The 23,409-nt window shown below is 38.8% G+C and overlaps 1 protein-coding gene across 2 annotated transcripts in view; it reads right to left on the reverse strand.

Moving 5' to 3' along the window:
- Positions 1–468: 468 nt before the first annotated feature.
- The window catches only part of si:dkey-71h2.2 (low density lipoprotein receptor adapter protein 1), a 50,020-nt gene continuing 27,079 nt past the window's right edge, over positions 469–23,409 (reverse strand). Inside the window, exons 2-10 of one of the 2 annotated variants that reach the window (XM_006797158.3) lie at positions 23,082–23,224; positions 18,920–19,032; positions 10,856–10,970; positions 10,445–10,517; positions 10,204–10,290; positions 7,974–8,101; positions 6,753–6,787; positions 3,016–3,044; positions 469–1,881 (exon numbers count right to left, since the gene is read on the reverse strand). In XM_006797158.3, coding sequence (XP_006797221.1) covers positions 1,835–1,881; positions 3,016–3,044; positions 6,753–6,787; positions 7,974–8,101; positions 10,204–10,290; positions 10,445–10,517; positions 10,856–10,970; positions 18,920–19,032; positions 23,082–23,224 — 770 coding nt within the window. In that variant the 3' untranslated portion in view covers positions 469–1,834. The remainder of the gene's footprint in view (positions 1,882–3,015; positions 3,045–6,752; positions 6,788–7,973; positions 8,102–10,203; positions 10,291–10,444; positions 10,518–10,855; positions 10,971–18,919; positions 19,033–23,081; positions 23,225–23,409) is intronic. The other variant, XM_087852526.1, reaches the window with a different exon arrangement.

Genomic DNA, 23,409 nt, shown 5'->3' on the forward strand with positions numbered 1-23,409 from the left:
GTAGTGTGGTGAACTTTCAGACTCTAGCTGCTGCATTGTAGAAAACGGAAGGCAGGATTTTGGAATTAGTAGTCACAACAACATCTCACCCTCTGTTAGTTCAATTTTGATCGCTGTTAGCATACATTTTTCTATTTATTACAGTTGTAAATTGCCAGAGTAACCGTTTTAACATAAAAACAGCTGGTTGTTGTGTGCATCCCTAATGGTCTTGAAGCTTTAGTTACTTAGTGAATACATAATTCTCACCCCAACCGGTCGAAGCAGATGGCCGCCCCTCCCTGAGCATGGTTCTGCCGGAGGTTTCTTCCTGTTAAAAGGGAGTTTTTCCTTCCCACTGTCGCCAAAGTGCTTGCTCATAGGGGGTCATATGATTGTTGGGTTTTTCTCTGTATCTATGAAGCGCCTTGAGGCGACATTTGTTGTGATTTGGCGCTATATAAATAAAATTGAATTGAATTGAATAATTTTAAACCTGATAATGACACTAAATGCAAAAGGGATACCAAAATACTTTACCTATAAGGAAAAATAAAACATAGATAAAAGGTTCTTTCTTGACCTTGAAAATAACAATCTGGTAACTTTCCCAACACAACCTGAAGCTTTCTGCCTCATGTTTCCCAGCAGAAAGATGCACTTGAATTTAACAATTTGTGGGTCCTGCAACAAAAGACGGATAAATAAATTGGTAGTTGAATTCCCTCTTCTCATACATTATCTCTATTATAAATACGATGGATGCCAAACACCCCCCCAAACCCGCTGCAAACAATGACCCGATATATAACAAACTGAACCATTCCCATGACAACCTGGCACATCTATCTGCTGGGAAAGGTCACAATAAGTGAATGAAGTGAATACCCCTCAAGCAGTGAGAATTTGGGACCAAAAAACTACGATCATATACAGTTAGCTGGAGATTAAATTTAAGTACTCCACTTTACTTTGTAAATGTTACAAGTATTCTTCTTAAAGAAACATTTCCTTATTGACTGTGTTGCCAGGAAAAAAAAACCTGACACACACTTTTATATGTCTTTTTTTGTCTAATGGGGCCTTCATCCCCCAAAAGAAATGGTTTGTTCGATATAACACACTGGATGATTTGTGTAAAACCCATTCAGCATCATGACAGAGTGTTCACTCCAGTGTCTCATGATGAGTCCTAACACTGGACTTCCTCCAGCAAGTGCTGTGACTGGCAGCTGTTACTGCACCAAAACAAACAGCAAGATTAGAGAGCGCTCACATTTTCAGAAAGCGATAGCAGGCATATATACAGTGCACGCATCTTTGGACTGTGACGTTTGTGCAGTCTTTACTGTAATTTACAAGTGGAATCCACATGTGGAAATGTTTCACAAATTATGACTAAAAGGAGGAGACTCCAAACTTCATCCTGTGTGAATTGCATTGTGTAAAAATTTGTGGTCCTTGCTCTCTTCGCTGTGGTGTATTGCACACTGTGTGCACCAAATTTTAAGATGGCAGGAGATGGCTGTTTACACTGAGAGAAGTGGGTTTTGACAGGCAGGCATTCACAGAAATAACATTTCATGATATCAGGGTATTCACTCTGGCTTCTCTGCAGCAGTGACTGAATATCAAATACAGGCTTTCTCATTCAGTTTGTGCACCGGGGAGGGTGATATGTTTTTTTCTTTCTGATCGAGTAAAGCATGCTGTGTTTGTCAGCCTGGGTACTGGAGCGTATGCTTTTTGTCTAATTTCTGTGGTGCTGTACGTTGGGCAGCTATTGCCGGTATGTGTTATTTAAACTCATTGTTGCAGACAGGCAACAGATTCTCAGCGGAGACCTCCGGGAGACTCAAAGCTGCATTGTCAGAGACGGGTTCGGAGCGGGACTCGGCCAGTCTGACAGAGACAGAGAAAAGCAGAGCATTGCTAGAACATTTTTTTCAGAAGAAAAAGGGGTTTACAGTCTATACAAAGGTTAAAAAAACTGACAGAAGAAGGGAGCATATAATGTAGCAAGGTCACAGACACAAACACACAACGGCAGAGGATGTTGATTTGACTCAAAATGACAAAGAACAAATGGGAAAAGGGAGTGCTAGTGGATAAAGTGCAGCGTGTGAGGTCGTGAGTGGCAGACAACAAGAAAATTCAGTGTTTTTGATGTTGTTCGGAAAAACAATGGCAACACTGAAAACAAAAGCCAACTCCAAAATTGAACAGAAGCGCTACCCTCTGCAAATTAAAAGGTCATTTATTTGGTATATTATATTTTAACAATAAACATTTTTCAGCACTCCAATGGCTTTGATGTACAACTTAATGATTAAAATTATATCATTCACTCAGTCATTGTGCTTTTTCTTTTTAATTTTTTTTGCACTGGTGATGGACAGGATGACAGATGAGGTCAGGCAGGAGTCTCCGTGGGCTATGACGTTTGCAGATGAGACTGGGATCTGCAGTGAAAGTAAAAAGCAGGTGGGAGAGAGTCTGGAGAGGTGGGGTTGTACACTGGAGAGAAGAGGAATGAAAGCCAGTAAAAGCAAGATGGAATACGTGTGTGAATGAGAGGAGACAGGTGACAGAAGGATAGCAGCAAGAGTGAAAGGGACGGTTTACAAAGTGAAACCTGTTGAGGTATGGTTTGGTAATGGTGGCACCAACAAAAAGACAGGAGGTTGAGCTGAAGATGTTAAGATTTACATTGGGCTGGACCACTAACCAAGAAAATGTAATATTAAAATTAATATTGAAAAACAGATTTTAAGTAATAGTTTAATCCTAATTGAAATCAAAATAATCTTTTCAGGTAAAAACAAACAAACAAACAAAAACTTTAATGTGGCTCTGAGCGTAATATCATTTTCTTATCAGTGGAGTCACATATGTCCAGAGGTCAGGGCTTTCCCCTTGCAGAGAGCAGATTGGACTGGGATAATAATAGTTAAGGTTTTTTCACATTAGGCATGAAATAAGGAGGGAGAGCAAGCATGTACTGTCCTAAAACAATACATTTATCACACCACTTACCAGTGTCTGTCTCCTCTGTTTCCATGTTGCTGCGTGCCAGATACAAGACAGAAGAAATCAAGACAAAGTGAATCAGTGCTAAAGGTTAGGATAAGTGAAGAAAAGGTGATAGGAACTGTCCCGGTAAAGGGCATCAGGAGTGTACATGCACACATTGTGAAGTGAGCTGCCCCACTTTCACCATGCGGTTAGCAAAGTGACACGCAAAGAAGCCTAAACTAAAATAAAAAGAACCCTTCACATTTCAATGGGGAGAAGTACTTCAGTTCAGCTAAATCGGCTGTTCCACAGGGTCGCCGTTCATCTATGAAATTTTAAATACCATAAATGAATCATTTTAATTAAACCAGTTTGAACTGAAGCTGAAGTCAATAGTTGTGAGCACTTTTGGCTCTGCTAAAAATAGATTTTTTAATGAGGTCTAAATCCTGACCTGTGCAGCTAAGTGTTAATTAAAATTATTCTACTGAAGTTGGTTTATTGGTATCAGCTGCAGCTCAACTGGCAAAACTACAAAGTGCTACCAGTGACCCCTAGAGGTCATGCTGCTGCTTACACCAAAGTGGATTAAAGAGATTTAAAATGAATCGCCAAACCGCAGACCAATAACGTGACCCCGATGCTATATTTAAACAAGCGCACGCGTAGAAATACCAGGAAGCTGAAGAGGCACTGGTGATGGAAACTTACTGCAGTGTGTGCAAGAGATTCAGACAACCACCCAACCCCAAACCAAACAGACAATTCCTATACAAACACCTAATGTTATGAGCTATACAAAGTTAGAGCAAGAGTAACACACTTGCAAGAGTAACACACTTGCAAGAGTAAAGCAAGAGTAAAATACTTGACCAAAAACATTTTTTAAGGGGTACTAGCAAAATTCTTTGCCCCTTAAAGACGACCCTGACGGCTTCCCCAGTGCCCTTAATGACGAGTTTTGACACCTCATAATATATAAAGACATGGTTTAATGACCACTAGAATAGTTTCTGGGTTTTTAAAGGGTAGCTGTAAAGGCAGAGACTACCTTCACTAACATTTGAGGCAAACCCAGTCATTCTGTTGTATAAGCAGGCCTGAAATATAACAGAAACCACTCAGTTCACAAAAGAGCTTTTTCTATTTAACAGCAAATCTTTGGCAGTTAAACATACTTACATTTTGGGAACCAAAGGGCTAGAGAGTAGATAAACAGCAGAGTTCTCCTTGAACATACGAAGAGCCACAAATAAAACCCTCCTCTGTTGTATCTAAAGGCATTTCCGAAGTCACATACAACATTAAATAGGTGTGACAGCCATGACAACTCAATGTCACCCAGATTCTTCAGAGTTTCAGACCGCATCTCATTCACCAGTGCTGTACCACAACCGCAGCGCTTGACATCCTTGCTGACCCCTGCAGAGCACGTTCACTCTAAACACTTCAAACTCCTTTAGCGCGACTCCCAGGACGTCAGATTTAGTAGACGTTTATCTAGAGTTTCACCTACCCACTATTTGACAACTGTCCCGATCCCTGCTGAGAAGTGTCTGAGTGATGACCTGCTTTCCTTTTCTGCTCTCCACGCATGTGAAAGCAGCTTCCACAGAAACACACATGCAGAAAATCCCTTAGTCAAATTTATTAATTTGCTTTCCCCAAAACTTCCGTTAGCCACAGGCAGCACAGCTTAACGAGTGCCATGTCTTTAATGTGTGCAGCACCATCTTTCTGTAGCTCTTCTCTGTCTTTGTAGACAGATTTTACAGAGCTGTAGGAGTATACACAGTCTCAGAGACTGAAAGCTGGCTACACAACGAAATTAAGAGCCATGCAGACAATCATACATTTTGTGAGCTGTGAGTTTTCAGAGTGATCAAGTGCATTAAGTAGTAACAGGTGAAATATACTATGTTTATATATTTAATTTAAAAGATACCCAATTTAAAAATAGTGTATCTGCATGCAAGGATTTGTACCAATCAGGCAGAATTGGGGGTATTCCTTCACAGTTGTCACATTGACGTGTGACTTTTTCATATCCCTCATGTCTCACATTTCACCTGAGACTCACATTCCTGTCTCTGCAGGTATCCTACACCAATAAAATGTCAATTTTACAAGCCGTCACACATCGTGGTATAAGCGCTGTATCGTAATCCTAGTTCAGTGACAAGGTGTTGATGCATTGTGGAGCTCCCGCACTGGTTTGAGCTGGTGTGCTCCTGAAGCCTCTGTCTGGGAAAGTGGTGACCTTGTAGCAATCAAAGGAGGTTGCTTGTTCCACATGATCTCTATGAGTCAATTATGCTTGATGTTTAGAACAAGCTTACAGCTTTAAGGGTGCATGTTGTACAGTGATAGCCTATAAAACAAATAATGTATATCCTATCCTATGAATAAAAATTCAGTCAAATTCACCTTTTCAAAAAAGGTTGGCCATTGCGTATAGAGCTAAATAAAAATACAGATTTTCACAACAAAATTAAACGCCACATTTCATTAAAAATAAACACACAAATAAATAAGGAAATAAATTCCTCCTTTTAATGTGTCAACAACACATTTCACAGAAGCTAGGCGAGGGGTGATGAAAGACTGGAAAGTTTTTTTAAATGCATGGGTGTGTACAGCAGTAACAGCATATACATGTTTTTGGAGCAACACATGCTGTGGTGTATACATTTTTCAGGAAAAGCCTGGAATATTTCATCAAACATGCTGATAACACCATTCTGCATGTACTTCAAAAGAGCGGCTCAACAGGAAGAGAATCAGGGTGTCCAGCCTGGAGTCCAGAGCTATCACCCCTTTAAAACATTTCATAAATTATGAAATGAAAAATACGGCAAAAGAGTATCTGAACAGCCTCAGAGAAGCTGAGATTCTACAAGAAGCAAGAAAAGGAACATACTTTCTTTTCAAGACAACAGAATCTGGTCTCCTCCAGTTCACAGAGTTAAAAGAACAGTTAAATAATAATTACTATATTATTACTATACAGTAGTAGCACTATTTTCTTTTTTCTTTTTTTTTGTTTTTAAATTGAAACAGGTTTCTCTTGTAAATAAGTCTCAGTGGGATTACCTGTAAAAAATAAAGGTTGAATAAAATAAAAGACAAATTTGCAGAATTCTGACACTAAATTTGGTGGAAAGGTTTTCTCCTGTTGCCTCTCACACAACGGTCATATTAGTGGAGGATTCACTACAAAGTGAAACAGCGCGGAATAACTCCAGAGTGTGTAACTTCTTGCAGAAGGTCTTTTGCATGAGTCAGATAATTTCTAAAGCTTTTGAATTTTTCACACAACTCTTTGGAGATCAGATAATCTCGCTCAACTATTCACAGTAAGAAATTTTGATTGCCCACCCAAACCTTTGTATGCCACTGTGAAACTATCTTAAGACAGCTGCTTTGAATATCAAGTTATTTCACCAGTTTCAATGCCATCTTTTAAACCAAGGTACCTTGGAAAATCATGTTTATCACATTCGCCTGCTTATTTCAGTTTCTATGTGACTTTCAATATCTGTTTTCAAAAGAAAAGATATTTCATCCAAAGACTCAAAGGCCCTCAGTGTAACTCAGGAGCTATTCAACTGTAATCAAAAGGCAATATTCATTGTTACAATGTGTTGAATACATTTGTTTCTTATGGTAATATTTAAATATTAGTGTGCATAAAACAAGAAAATCTGATTTTATTCTCATTAGCGCTCTGCAGAATTACAGTCACGAACAAAGCTCACCTTGAGAATGCATCCTCAAGTCCATCTTCCACATCCTGTTGAGACACAACAATAGGACTCAGTCCACGTTCAAAGTGCTTCAAGTTATAATCCTGCTCCTTCTGTACTTTCAAGCATTTGTGCATCTGCACTGAGCCAGCTGCTTATTCACATAAATGAACTGCTACTGAGGAATCAATCTGTGAAAATAGATTCTCTTAATCCAGTCACAGATGCAACTCAATTAACAGTCACGGTAATAGATATTTAGTACAATATGAGGAAGTACACTGGAAAAATACCCCACTTAATAAGCACGGACAGAGGATAAACTGCACAACTGCAGCAATAAAATGAACTTGAACCAGCTTGAACCAGGTCTCGTTCAGCCACAGGATCATTTCTCACTGAGAGGAAAAACACATCAGGGAAAATGTGCATCAGCGGGATTTCTGTGTATGAGATCAGTGTATATGGGAGACATTCGTATGGGTATGGTGTCACCTAGTGTTGAAAATCTGCAACTGAGCACCAGATTATATACAGATGTGCAATAAATGTATAAAATTAGCTCACATTATTTGATACTTTGCACATATTTATTACGTTTTATAGAGGATAAATGGCAGGATATGACCAATAATCATGCTATACCTATGCTATTCCTTCCCACTTTCATTTTTTCAATTTCTTTATCTTTATTCATTTAATTGTACATTTTAATCTTTTTTTCCACTGAAATCTAAAGTTTCAATTTTTTCCATTTAAATTTGTCTCATGTGAAGAAGAGGTCCATGGATATATGATCATATTCATCATTCTAGTCCACTTATTCGGTTTAAAAGTTTAAAGCACATTTAATAGAAAGACAACATCAAACTAAGTTGAAATGATAAATTTTACATGAAATAAACATGGTTTAAAAAACTAAAAACAAATATTATGTATGAACATTTAACAGTCGGATTATTTGATTGTGAAAGGAAGGCTATTGCAAAGCCTTGGAGCAGCAACCACAAAAGCGCAATGTCACTAACCACTAATCCCAGTATTTAAAAGCAGCTGGTTTGAGGATTTAAGAGACATAGTGATATATTAGGAGTGGAGAACTTCTGAAATGTGCAGTACCCAAATGCTGAAGCAGGCATGGATTTATAGGCAAAAGCAGACATTAATTCTGTATTTGACAGGTGGCAAGAGCACGCAAGCTAGCAATGATGTAATACTTTAAAGCTGACCTACCCAAGAGTCATGTTTGATTGGTCGCCTTCGAGTAGGGTTACTACGAGGTGAGGGCGAGCTGAGCGAAGCAGAGAATAAGGGCCTCCGGAGCTTTTCCTCCATCCCACTGGGCTTATGTGCCTCTGGATCTATGAGAGATGGCAGGTGCTTATGAGAGGCTGCCAAACAATAAAGCAAAAGAGCAGGAAGAAGGAAACATAGAGGGCAGAGTGGAGACAGGCAGATGAGAGGTAAAGGACAGACACATCCGGACGCAAAGGAAAGGAAGAGCTGTCAGATTTCAAAGAGGTGAAACAACATCTCCAGCCCGTGGCACTCAAAAACTTCTCCATGACAGGCACAATTTAAATCATCTCTGTAAAACTTTAATGCATCTGTCTGTGTAGTTATTCCAAAGGTCCTTGAGGCTTTCACACAGACTTTCTCTATGTCCTCAGGCCACTACCACTGGGAGCAGAGCAAATTTTAATTGAAAGAATCTGGGAAAACCAGGCCGCGACAAACAATGGATGATTAAGTCTCATTTTGTAAGTCTGCTGACCCTCGGAGGTCAGGGAAACATTTTGACCTATAAAGAATAACCTATAAATGTCACAGTCATTAGAAGGCGCTTAAAATTCACTGTTTCCCTGAAGAGTGATTTGCCCTGAGCGTGTATGACAAGTGACAGATGACTGATACATTTGTGAGAGAGCAGTGTCAATCAAAAAATTAAAGTTGTGATAGACTTACTATAACTGAAAAGGTCATTTAAGATCATCATAGGACTGACTTGCAGTGACTTCCACTTAGTCACGATGAGTTGAAACAGATGGGTTTGTGTGGATGAAACAAATCGGCATCTTATTATCGCTTCACTTCAATAACACAGCATATTATTTTCTCAGCACTAATCAGATCCCCGTGTGCAGACTGATTTCAAACGCGGATCTTGAGAATTGATTACAGAAGCGACAAACCTGAAAAAAGGGTTTAAGAGAAAAGACACTCTTTGGCGTTCTTGCTGAGAGATAGATGAGAAGATTGACGGCACTTTCTCGTCTCGACAGTAAATATTGTGCGACTCAAAAAGACAGCTGCCAGTTAGCAGAGCGTAAAAAGTGGAAACTGCAGGAAACTGTCAGCCGTGACGCATGATGAATTCTAATTTTCTGACATGAAGGCCCCAAACAGCTTGAGCAGCCTAGATCAAAACTTTCAGCTGTTTTAATGTGTCGTCTGCGCCCAAACACAGAGTGGTTTAAAAAAGAAAACGTAATGCTGCACATCCCTAAAGATGCTTTTATCTTCTGAAACACCTTGCCTGCCTCAAATTCATTAAAAATCACATTTTTTCAACATTTAAAAAGTTGTATTTGTACCATTTTCAATAAAATTAAAGCAATAATAAAGATTTTCAAGTCATGATCTTATTTTGGAAAGCAGATCGTGTAATCAGCCTCTGTCAGATCTTAAAGACTTCATAGTACCTCATTATCCTAGCACAGAACTTCTCTCTCAGACTGCAGGCTTATTTGTTGTAAGTGTTTCAAAAGTTTTCAATAGTAGAAAGAAAAAGTCGAATCCTGATAAATCTTGGAGTTAGGGCTGGATCAGATTACCCTGAAACATCTCATTGTTATACTGCAACAGGCTTGCAGTCTATCCCATGATCCACTGAGTGTTTCTTCTTCACTCACCTCTTTTAACTCTCTGTGTGTTTATACATCACTACTATTTAATCATTAGCAACTATTAAACCCTGGTTCTCTCTGCTCTCTTCTCCCCTCACCCCCAACTACTCATGGCAGATGGCTGCCCCTCTCTTAGCCTGATTCTATCGGAGGTTTCTTCCTTCCCACTGTCACCAAGTGCTTGCTCATCGGGGGTTGTCCGGTTGTTGGGGTTTCTTTTTAATACTGTAGGGTCTTTATGTTGTAATATAATTAATATAACACACCTTGGCACAATATTGATTGTGAATTCAACTGAAAATTTTTATAATCTTAACCCCCCCCCTCGGTTTTATGGTGATGTGTCAGACTTGTTAAAAAGCAACGAAAATTAATTTAATTTGGATTTGTTGCTATTTCTAATATTGAGAACTAGATAATTTGTTAAATCACATTAAAACAACTTCACAGTTAACACAGTACACATGCTGCTGTCTTTTACCTTTCACTAATATAGTTATTTCTTCTAATATATGCGGGGACACAATATGGATGAGGACACAATAAAATGAAGTTACCTGCTGGGACACACTGAGCGTCCGCTGCCTCCGTCTGCCCATTGCTTGCGGCGCACGTACAGCAGGTCCTGGCCTTCTTGCTTTTGTCTGTGAACCAAGAAGCTGTTTCAAACTCTTAGAAAATAACAGACTCCAACTATACTTGAATCTTTCATTTATGCACAGACAATTTAATGTCCACAAAATGCTGAGTATAAACTTCCAGTTCCAGAGTCATTTCCTCTTTGTTCAGGGAACTTACCTTCCTGAGCAATCTCCCAAAGATCTAAGGCCACTTTAAAGGCCTGGGCTACTGTTAATGTTACAGCCTGAGCCTGGAAAGAGAATAACACAGAGAAACTAGATGAAAATAAATTATTTTTAATAATGGGTATTTGATTTTGTGATAAAGAAGATATTTTAACTTTTTCTTTGCATAAGAATGTATCTATTGTGATAGATTTGTCAGAAAGCAGTATTTTTAATCTCAAGTATCACTAAGGAAACAGCCACAAGATGGAGCCACACGCCACCCATTGTTATGTTACACTTACAGTTCATAATTATTGGTCCTGAAACAAACTGAGCATCCTCCTAAAGTCTGACAACATATATCCAACACATCAGTTTAAATCCAGGTATATAGAAGAAACCCACGGCACTGCAGACTTACAATTTTCTTCTTTTGGCAGAGAAAGGCATGGCACTCTAGAGTCTCGTTGAACTGACTCTGTGAAACATATGCAAAGACCTTATCCTGAGTTTTATCTGCTGTGCAGTATGAGATTCTGTTTTAAAGGAAAGAGAGAGAAATGAGAGAGAACAGAATTTTATTGCAGTGTAGCAGTTCCATCAAGTCACATGATATACAGTCAGTTACAAAGGCTCTACATATTTCAGCCAAGCACATAAATAAAGCAATATCTAGTCCTTACCAGGTTTTAAAAATAGGTAAATAAAACTAAGATCATTAACAACACATGACATAAAACACCATGTCATTTTTATTTGACAAAAATGGAGCCAAAATGCAGAAGGAACGCAGGAAAAACGAAGATGATTTAGTAGTTTAGTAGAACCACATTTGATAACGACAACTTAAAGCTTTTCTGTCTCTCACATTGCTGTGGAAGAATTTTGACCCACTCTCATTTACAATGTTTTCTTAGTTCATTAAGGTTTATTTATACACAGCAAACCTAAGGACTTGCCAAAGCATTCCAATGAGGTTGCGGTCTGGACTTTAATTGGGCTACTGCAATGACTTGATTTGGGTTTTTTAGCCTTTTTCTGTTATACATTTGTCCCTTTGCTTTGAATCATCATCCTGTTGTATGGCCATATGTAAGCCACGTTTTAGCCATTAGACAGATAGCCTCACATTTGACTTATTATTGACACATTTGACTTTGGTATGCAGAGGACTTCATGATCAGTAATAACTAAAAGGTGCCCAAAGACCAAATCATCACCCCTCCACCACCGTGCTTGACAGTTGGTGTAACATGTTTGTGCTGATATGCTCTGTTCGGGTTTCACCAAACATAGTGCTGTGCAAACATCTCGTCTATCCAGAAGTATTCTGTTTTGTTTTCCAATGCAGCTTTCTTGAATGTTTTCCACTTGGGAATATTCCTTCTCGCTGCAGAATGATGGCCTGTTTTTATAACTGGCCTTAAAACACTTCCCAGATTGATGATCACCAACAGTTCATTCATTGCTGCAGTCTTCCCTCCTTGGCATTGTATTAACACATAGCTGAATGTTCTAAACCAGAAAACTACCAAAATTTCTGATTTCATGGGAGATGCTAACATTTACTGATAACCAGTTAACATTTGATTAGCAGCACGCAGCTGCTACTTACAGTCTTAATTGCTATGGAAGCAGTAAGGGTGTAATATCTCATGTGTTTCTGTTCATCTAAGGTTGTATTTAGTTAATTTTCAGACCCAGTGCGGACCATATAATGTTTTTTTAATTATGTTCCGATATGTAAAACCTTAAGAGTTAGAATTTTGCCATGAGTGTACATCCATTTATAGTGAATGATACACAAAAAAGTACAAATAGGAAGGCTTTAGTGTCACACATGTGACACAAAGTACACAACATTACCTACTAGTCCGCACTGTTAATGAAACCTCGTAGAGCAAGGTAAGCTGCACTGCCTACATGTCAATTAAGGCTGTAACTTTGCCTTTGTGGTTTACTTTTTGCATATGCATGAGCACACCAGTCACAGCACCAGAGCAATGGATATGAATAATATGCTGATTGAGTCCCACAGCTGGGCAAAGACAAATGAGCAGCAGTGACATCCATAAGTGAGTTGTGCTTGACGCTGTAGGCACTTCAGAGTTTGGATGGAGAAAAAGTGTTTCATGCCGAACTCGAATGTTAATAAAATGTTACCTTTAAAGACTGAGCTCGTGGATTAACCCTGAATTTTCAGCAAAGGAGCATTATTTACACTTTTGTGATGAAAATAATAGAATTATTCAAAGGTAAAGGACTTTTTAAAAAAATATTATATTCAGATAAACTGTTTGCTGTTCCTCATTTTTTTATCTGAGAGCATCAACCACTGCAGGAAGGCATTTGAAACTGCAGGAAATCTGCTGAAAATTTTCTGAAATAACCTCCCTGACAGTTACATAATATACTGCGAATTCTTATCAACCACAGAAAAATGTCCTCATCAAGTGGGTATATATGTATTTTTCCCCTCTGAAACATTTAAATTTCTACCATCAGTGGAAAATAGAAAGTCTAAGATTACAAATTGATCTCCAGTGTGATTGTATTGCATTTGAAACCTCATTCCCAGCAGTCACACTGAATCCACTATCTGGTTTTCAAGAAATCCAATTGTCTGCAAATCCAGCCACAGCCTCGGCCCTGTGATTTTCAATACTTATCTAAAACCAATCCAGACAAAGTCCACCAAGCCATTTTGTTCTCCCACAGCAGCTTGTTTGGGGCTCACTGAGGCAACAAAAGCAGTGAATTTCCTTTGTCAGATTTTACACAGGCTATTAGAAGCTGTATTGATCATCAGTCACTCTGTGTATATGCGATAGTTACCTGAATTGGCAGCGTGCGTCATTTGTTTGTTGCCTTAAATAGATATGCAAATTAGCCACGGTAAATGTTGCACTTGACCTTTTTCACTATAATTAAAAACAGCACAACAAGGACAATTAGGGGCTCCTTCCACGGAGCCGGTAGTAGAACTCTTCTACACGAGCTATGTTGCTATTTTTTATATTCATGCTGTCATCATCGTCACTGGAGAAAAGAGAAAGCTCTGGGTTGATGACTGTATAATCTGCCATCATTAGAGCAAATTGTAAACTACGTGCAAAGGGGATTTGTGGATGGCTGACACTCATTTGCTACCCCAATTCAGAGGTGGGGGTTGGGTGGGTAGTGGTGCTAAAAATGAAGTTATGTATTAGATCAAACAACAACCATGAAATCAACAGCACTCACTACTCCATCTCAGATTGTTTGCTGGCTTGCACCACTGATGCATGACCCACATAGCAATGCCCAGGATACCCAGCTTTGCGTATTACCCCCTCTCCCGAAGCGCGAACTTATATTTGGGGCCGTAATTGCATAAAAATGAGCAGGGAAAAGTTGAAAGGGTTGACCTATTTAAAATTAGAAAACAAGAAGGACGAAACGCAAGTACTACTCAATACAACTCAATTGTCATCCTATTGAGATAGTATGTGCTTTTAATTAACTTCATATATTTTGCACAAGATGAATTTCACTTATTTTAAATATTTAAGCATCCACATGTCTTCATAATTCTTTGTGTTCTCAGAATTTTATTTGCTAAATAATATGCTCCTTTCAAGGCATCTCCTTGTGCACATCTGGATCGCTTCTAGCATACATAGATTTCCATTCTTACCGCTACACTGCATCTGCTATTTCACAATCGACTTGCAAGTACAGAAAACACTACTGATGAGAAATTATCCTGACCTGTGTCTAAAGGTAGCACAAACGGAGCACAACCAAGAGCATAGCAATCTTTATTTTGGAATATGCAAGTTAAGCCTGTCAGTGACCCAAAAATTGTCTCGTACCATGCTTTCATCATGTTGCAACTATTCACACCACACTCAAAAACAGTTGTTTGGCCACACCAACACAATCCCTACTAAGCTACTGCCCTACTTGCTAGATTTGGCTCCCGCAAAATGAGATTTATTTTGAAGAATCATTATTTTGATCTAGTGGCGGAAATCCAGCGCACATGCAACTGATCAGAAGGGGTGATCTTAAAATAACTGGGGCTTAAAGGAAGCAGACCCTGAAGGTGATAGCAGCTAAAATTACATCAGGCGTGTTGTGTTTTTTGCATTTTTCTCGTTTCTTTCTTTTGCTTTTTAAGGACTGATCTGCTAACCTCAGAAAAAGTTCTATGAATAGAATTTAAATCAGTAACTGCAGCATTTGACATGTTATTTTTATTTAATGGCAGTATCTAAGCTTTAGCTCTTCTTGACATATTTTTTAAACCTTTTTTAGCCTTATTCTGAAAAAAATAAAACATTTTCACAGTCAGTCTTTAGCTTTCCCAGAACAATGTGCTGTGAGCAAAATATTAAAATAGGTCAGTGCACACGCAGTGCATGTCTTGCAAGTCAGTGCCCCCAAAACTGTTTGTGCATCAGTTATGATTCACATTACTAATATTATTATTTTGCACTGAACTGTCCAAAATCCCAATATCACAATAATCATATTAAGCAGCACATGCCACATTGACTTCTACTGTCAACGGCATAAAAGTCAGACTTATACATATAGTTACATGTATTCATCAACAAAGAGGCCTCTGTCCAGTGAATGTACATGTAAGATTTAATCCATGTGCCAAAGACACGTTTCTTCTATTTATAAAAACTCTTTTTAGTCATTACAGGATAATAAGTGTCAGACGTGCGGCACAGTGGATTTTATTTTCAATACAGGCCTTCAGGTTTAAACAACAACAGGAAAAAAAACAACCTGACAGTATCGCACAGTTCCCGCTAAGCTTGAACAACAGAAGCTGAGCTGTCAGTCGCCATCATATCTCCAAAGGGGCTGTCTGGACTGCAAGCCTTTGATCTTCTTACTGTGTACCGCACCGGTATTTGTGAGGCAGCGAGAGAACGTCATTGAATATTATTTAAATATTTACAGTACAAAGCCTGAATAGATCTTCACACATCAAAGCCTCAAACTTTTCATACGCTGAATGAAACAGGTCTGCTGCTTAATTCGACAGTGATAACTTCTGTTCAACTTTCAACTTAGCAATAGTGTAATAGTATAAAAAAGAAAGAAAAAGCAGTGGGCTTTTTCATCTTTAAATAAAATGATGAAAGAAGCCATGTCTCCATGAATGTTTAAGATCACTGTTACACCCAATATCCTCAGCTTAGAGATCGTACAGACACATGTCAGAACCACGTGTATCATTACATGGTGCGTTGTCAGTCTGCATTTCAGCTCTGCTTTTCTGACCCGTATGCTCTGCTGATTGATATGCTGGCTGTTCCCTGAGAGCTCTTGTCAGAATATGAATCAGCAACGCTAGCCCAGATGGAGTCTGAACACCCTCACAATGTTCTCTGCTGGGAGCATCTTCTGTCTGCGTGTTTTAAACAAAGCATGTTTTTAAAAGGATGACAAACATCGATTACTGTATTGGCGTTGAATATCTGGATTTTTCTACACCGGCGCACATAAAGGCCTCTCCAGAGTGTCAGTACTCAAAAACAAACCAGCCACTTGTCTACTGATCCAGTAAGTGGCTGCATTAATCAAACTCCCACATCTTCTCCTACACCTGCAGATCTGCAAATCTGTGCATGACCCAGTAACAGAAAACACACAGATTACTTATATTTTGAACTATACACAGGAAGATTTCTTCAGCACTGATTACGGGTCAAACATCTATAGGAATCCTTTGTTAGAGACTGATCTAAGAATAAGAAGCTGTAACTTTAGCCTAGCATAAAGACTGGAGGTAAACAGCTAACCTGGCTCTTCTTGATAGAAAGCTGTCACACCAAATAGGTTCTGACATTTAATTTGGATTAACTGGATCTGGTGAATCTTTGGACCCCACCTAATGTGCACTTTTGAAAATTGTGTTTTGTTAGAAGCAGAAAATTTGACTTCTCCCTAATAGGAACTCTGCTTCATTATCATAAAAATGGATGTTTTCCACTTCCTTCCTTATATATAAGCTCCATCACTGATCTGTAAACTACTGACGGGTATTATCATTACAATCCAGGGTTATGCCTGAGGTAGAAAATCATCTATTCGCCTCCTGTGTGGTGTAATCTTTCACCGCTGTTAGCAGTTAGACAACAGCAGCTCTGCAAATCCTGGAACATCAAGCTTATGACAATAAGCTTTAACCCTTTAACATCAAAGAATACAGGCTACCTGGACTTATTTTTTAATTTTGGCTTTAAAATTGCAAAATAATTATCATCTTTCAGGAACCACTTAAATTTTCTCTATACCGAAAACATTTCAGCAGTTATGATAATGTGAAGCGCACATGGTAACATCTAGACTGAGATTAATTGTCTGTGTTCAGACAGAGGACCTTGTGAAAGCTTTGTGCTACCATGACATGCCGAATATCCCCATAAAGCTTGTCTTCTCTCATTTCAAAAACCCTTTTAATTCTGTCTCTGGCACAAATGGTAACAGAGTTATGATCATTTAAAAAGTGCCAATGGGGCGACGGCGGTGGGGGGGGGGGGAATAAAAGCTATTGGATATTTTGAAACTGTAAAAAGTGAAATTCCACCCATACAGGTTAGTACTGCATTGTTTTGGGTGTGGATGGATGCAGTGGGAGGGTTATGGGTGCTGGGATCCTTTTTTCTATGCCATGCACAATGCCCTCCTGTCTGTTTTCTAACCCCCACTAAGCTTCCCCTGAGAGGAAACAGGCTGGCTTTAACCCAGTGTGAATCCAAAATTAATACTACAAACACACAAATTTACATACACACTCACTGTGCAAGTTACATCCACAAAGTCACAATGTGTGGACATATGTGCACATAACTTGTGTATCTAACTCCCCCTGTGGATGCTACGCACTCTAAACACAGTCTTGATTTGCTTGATTTGAATTCTTTCACACTCTGCTTGCTTTCTTGGCCAACAAATGGATTATGTGCAGCAAAAAAAAAAAAAGATACGAGGGGGTGGGGTGGCTACAAGGAAGTGGAGGTGGGGGTGGGGTTCCATAAAATCTTCAGTCAACCCAAGCACAGCATGTGGTCCTTCACCGAGTCCTGTATCATATCTCGGCAAACAATCGAAGCTCGAGTTTCAGTCTAAGAACTCTGTTGTCCTGTGTTCAAAGCTCAGTTTAAGATAATGAGCATAAATAGGACCTTTTTTTTTCTTAGACAGTATAAAGGAAAAGAGGAGAGAAAAGAAGGAGATCAAAGACGAGGCAGGTTTCACTAGCCTGTGGTCTGTTACTGCTGATAAGGTGGATCAAGAGGGGATCCAGACCTACACCTGCACACACATCGATTCACCTTCAAACACATCCGTCTTTTATCAAAGCTTGTTCTGTAATCACAGTCCAGCCATATGATATTTAGACTGTAATCCCCAACAAGAGGCCAAGGCTGTATTACAGAATGCTACCCAGAGAGGAGAAACCAGCCAAACATATCATATCCACACACACACACACTGACTTGTTAGAGTGAAACCTAGCTTCTGTTCACAAGAGGGATGCACTTATTGTGAAATTATGGGCTGATTTAGCCACTTTCTGTTATGTTTTTGTTGTAATTGGCTTCCTTTACCCTTTGGTGCCAGGCAAAAAAATATATTTCATTACCCTACTGTTCAACATTTAGTCCAAAATTGATGTGATACAACAGATAATCATCTTGTGATGTACCCCTAATTGACCCACTCACCACAGCTCTGAGCAGAAAACTGCTTAGTTTAATGCTGCATAAGAAGCACGGCAATGGACAGAAGGGAAAATGACCTACATAGAAGGTCAAAAAATGAAGCCATATCAAAACAACAACAGCAACAAGACTTATATTAAGAGCATTATATCAAAGAATGGCTGAACGAAGAATAAAATAAAGGATAAATAAAATAGCAGCAAATTATTATAGAAAAGAGGGGATAAGACAAACCAATGACCTCTTGTGAAATGAATTAAAAAATAATAATTTTAGTGAATTTGAATTTAAATTGAGTTTGGTACAAATGAGTTCTCTGCTGGAGTGTTTGTCTCATTCAGTTCCAAATCCCTGCAGGTGTATCTGCTAACTCTGATAGCAAACTAGTATATTACATGCACACGCTGCTTGGGAAGTTTGAACCAATGCCGGTACCTCTGCAAGGTTGTAGCCCACTATAATGTTTTCCACTTTAATCAGTTTATATCTAGAGCACAGACAGACAGAGAGTACATTATAGCAGTACAGTAGAGCCTGAGAGGAACTGTTTCTGATAATGAATGTCAATTTTTATGAACCATGCTGATTGTTCAGTTTTTGGGATTTTTTTTTTTTTTAAGAAAAGGGCAAAAAATTGAAGTACAGGAAAATGGGGTAAGGGAAGTTCTCTGGGGAACATGAGTATTAAAAAAAATCGTAGTAATCGATCACTGTTGTGGACCAACAGGTTCAGGATAGAAATGCGATGGCCGTACCTGTAAATGGAAACATTCTCTATGAGGTCTGTGGTTTCTGTGTCTGTGATAACGATGCCTTTCGGTGAGACCGTCAGTGTTACTTTCCGAAACTTCTTTGCACCGGCTCTGGCCTGTGGATATTGAACACAAAACATATACAGTAGAGGTGGGAATCACCATACATCCCACGATACGATATTATCACAATACTTAACGCACGATACGATATTATTGCAATTTTTTAAAAATATTTTTGCGATATTCAGATTCTGTACATAAAGGTAAACTTTATCAATATTCATTTTATCTAATAACAAAGTCTCACACTCAGTCTTTCTCTCATTTCAGTCAGTTTTATTGTTGACAAACTGAACGGTTTGTATTACAGTCTAGTCCAACTGAATGCAACCATCTGGTACAATTATAGCTATTCTGAACTATGCAATTTGTGAAAACTATGCAGCCCCTTCAGCAACTGAAGAATTTGAAAGTAAATTAAAACAAAATATAATTTTACATTAAATAAAAAAGTTTTAAACTTAATTAAAATAAAACATGTCTTAAATTAAAATAAGTAAACTGTCATGTTTATTGCTGCCAAAAAAAAAGTTAAACACATTTGGACAGTGAAGGAATGTCAGGATTCTTGCTCAGAAAAAGGATCAACATGCTCTGAAGTCAGAGCATGTTGATCAGTCACAAAAACTTTTTTTGTAACAAAATATCGATTTCTGCTGTCCCTGTATCGATACATTATTAGCGAACAAAATATCACGATACTACACAGTATCGATTTTTTTCCCCCACCCCTAATATACAGTAATGTGCAAAAGTCTTGAGCCACCCCTCATTTCGTCCAGTGAACCAGACTTTATTGACATTTGTAATGTGGTCGTGAACAACAGTTCTCCAGGCTTTCTGAAGGTCTTTCAAACTTTTGGAATGTTTGTTGCTTTTTCACTCATTTTCAGTCCAGTCCTTGTACCTGACCATTTTCAGAGGAAGTTTTTTTCTTTTTGTTAAGATGCTTAACTCTCAAATATATATTTTTCAAGCATAAAGAGGTACCCAACTCAAGGGATGAACCTGTATCGTATGTACAAAAATAGACAACATAGCAAAGAAGAAACTTCAAGCAGTCTTTTTAAAGTGTATCTTTAAGCACTTTGTTACTAGTAGCCTGTGCCATTTCTTTAGTTGACATGAAATATTCATTTTGTACAACCAATCAAGAGCAGGTGAAGAGTATATGAAGGTCGTGTCTTTAAGAAATAGAAAGCAATCCATCAAAGACCTGACACAGGATCTAAGAGATGGATATAGCCCTTCAGTTGATCCGTCTACTGTTCTCTCAAGCCTCATCAAAGATGGTTGAAATGGAAGAGTGGCTGTATTTATGCCAAATCAAATCAGTGGCAAGAGTTCTGATGGGGTGATGAATTCAAAATGACATTTTTGGTTCAAATTTCTGTCAACGTGTACGGATGAGGTCAGGAGAGAGGTACAACAGTGAGTATCTACAGCCATCTGTAAAACACCTTGGAGGCTCTGACATGGTTGCATTTTAGCCAGTGATGTTGGAGATCTTGTCAAAATGAATGCAATCATGAACACAGAAAAATATAGTCAGATTTAGATCCAACATGTAATATCATCTGGAACGTGTCTTAGTGGCATGTTCCAGATAGCATTTTTGCACGACAATGATCTCAAAAAACAGACAATGAAACACTACCTTAATATTGTTGAGGCAGTGTGGGATCATCTTGATAAAGAATGGAAAAAAGGCAGCCAAAATCCAAAAAAGAGCTTTGAATGTCCTTCAGTAACTTAGAGAAGTATTCCTGAATACTAGTTAAACATTTTTTCTTAAAAAAGAAAGCCTGGCTATGTTGAGGAATAAAGGAAGCCATTGCTACACCTGTTTCTCATTTTCCTATCAAAAACTAGGAAAAAGGAAGGGTGGCTCAAGACTTCTGCACAGCAGACGCACACTGTGTACACAAACACAGATGAAAGAAGATGAAGAAACTGGAGGAAATGTTGCCTCATAGAAGAAAATGCAGGCCTTCTATGTCACTCTGACATTAATACGAAATGACCTTCCGATCAAACACTAAAAGCCCTCAACTTGTAAACAGTATGCTGTTAAGCAAAACCAAGCAGCCTGCTTTATAAAAAAGCGACAGAATGAGGGGAGAAAAGCTGCAACATGCAGCCCAGAATGAGCATTCCAGGTCGGGCCGGCAGCCACTGACTCTCCCTGAAACTTTACACCATCTGGACTTCCAGAAAATGCGGCCATAGTGCTGAGCTTTTGCCGTTTGGAGTGACTGTTGACAGTGACAATAACCTCCAGACAATGCAATTAAATAGCTAATGACAGCAGTTTTTTGCGACACTCAACAGATATCAGGCTAAGCATCAGTAGAGTGACCATCAATGAATAGATTAAATACATATAAATACAAACACATTTAAAGAACTACATAATTTAGTATTTCCATATGTTGAATTGTGTAAGAACTCTTTTATTCATAAAAGAATGATGGCGAGAAGCTAAAGATCAGTAGGAGTGAGATCTTTGCTTAAACAAAACTAGGACTTCTCAAGGACAATGGGAATGGTGCCATGGCTTGCTGTAGGAATTGTAACACCCTGGAGATGAATGAACAATAGTCTCTGCTCAGAACCACAACTCTTAAACTAAGGGAAAATTACATTATAAGGGTGGGGAGAGCGTGCTGTAGCTGATTGCGGTAGCTCTTTCATGGAGGAAGCGCTAACGGCTACAGTTGCCGGCGTCATGTTTCGAGTGCCATGCCACAAGGCAAAAACCAATCTGTCAGCTTGAGATACGCCAAGTTCAGCCTTTTCTCTATGTTTGCTTCCCCTGTCTTGTCTAATCATGTCTTACTGAAGCATGCAGTGAATGGAAAAGTCACTTATTTATTCAATATACCCATTCCGTTCAGTCAATTATAATGGTTACCGAGGGAACAGACTTTTTGTCTTGGTGTAAACTGAATTCAACTGAATCTTAATCCCACCATTAGGTTTGGTTCAGTCTCTAATTGAGAGGCGGGGGATTTATGATTGTACTGCTGCCTGTGCCAGGCTGTTCATTCTGCAAAGAAACATCAGACATTTGCATTGTTGAGAAAGTGCCAAGTGAATAGGTGTGCAAGTGTGAGCGTTAGTAGAAACAGAAACATGAGTATCAATTTGCATGAATAAAAACAGTCCAGGAATTGGCTTCTTGGTATGTTTCTAAGTTGACTGGTTTAAATGCAATGGTTTTCTTGTAGTTTCAAGAGAAAACTGCCAGCCGGCTGAACTAATGTAGAAAACCGTACCCAGAAATCCCCAGTATGCTGGTGGTAAGCACAAACATGAAAACAGAGATTGGCCTTCTGCATGTGTGCAACCCCTGATAAGCCTGGATTAGCTGCTCTATTTCCATGCATATACGTGCAAACCTTGACACAGAGATAAACTTTGCAAACAACTTGGCAAGCGTATTACAGAAATTTCACTGTGAATGATGCTGATTACTTGGTTTAAGAGTAATCGCAGTAAGCTGTTAAATATTTCGCAGAACGTCTCAATCAACAGATTTCCTTTGACTGAGCTGTTTATCTTTAATACTCATATAAGACAATAATCAAAGGTTATAGTTTAAATGATTCTGACAGTGTCCACAGTGATTTTGCTCCTGTTATGATGACAATCAAATTCACTGACCCTTTGCTTGCTTATCTTTAAAACAATGTCCTGAGCCATTAAGATGACATGGATGAAATCTAAATTTAGCAATCAGTCATCTTAGAGTCATCTTAGAGTCACTCAGATAATGTGCACTGGAATTTGAAAGTACATTGTCACAGTAATCCTCTAAATAAATATCACTGCAGTTGAAATGTTCACAGTTTCCCTCTTGAAACTTTAGAAATATGATTGTGTCCTTTGTGGTCTGGCTAACTAATTTCACTGTATAAGCAACTGTACATCGACAATAAAAACGTTCTAAGTTCGTGATCTTGATGACAGATTTTTGCTAATAGGGTATAATTTATACACTACTTAGTTTAGTAAAATCAAGTAATACCAGCACAGCTCATATAGTGACATGCATTATAATGCATTAGGTTTAAGCTTCTAATGGGGGATGGAGACTCACCGTGGCAACAATTCTGCGAATGGCAGCAGAGGCCATGTCCTCTCCTTTAGGCTGGCCCACCAGAGTCATACCCAAGTACTTCACGTTGAACACCATCCCCTCCAACAGAGTCTCCTTCGTGTCTGTCCAGTTCTCTGGCAGCTCTGGAAAAACAAATTCATCACAAAATAAGGTGTTAAGTTACTTTTGTGGAAACCGACACACTTTCAAAGTAGTACATTTGCAGGCTCATGCATATCACCTCAATTCCAAAAAAAAGTTGCGGCACTGTGGAAAATGGAAAACCAAAAGCAGAATGCAATAATTTGCAAATGTCACACATTCTGGA

This window comes from Neolamprologus brichardi, chromosome 15, assembly GCF_056152115.1.
Source record: "Neolamprologus brichardi isolate AB-2024 chromosome 15, ASM5615211v1, whole genome shotgun sequence".
NCBI classification, from domain to species: domain Eukaryota; kingdom Metazoa; phylum Chordata; class Actinopteri; order Cichliformes; family Cichlidae; genus Neolamprologus; species Neolamprologus brichardi.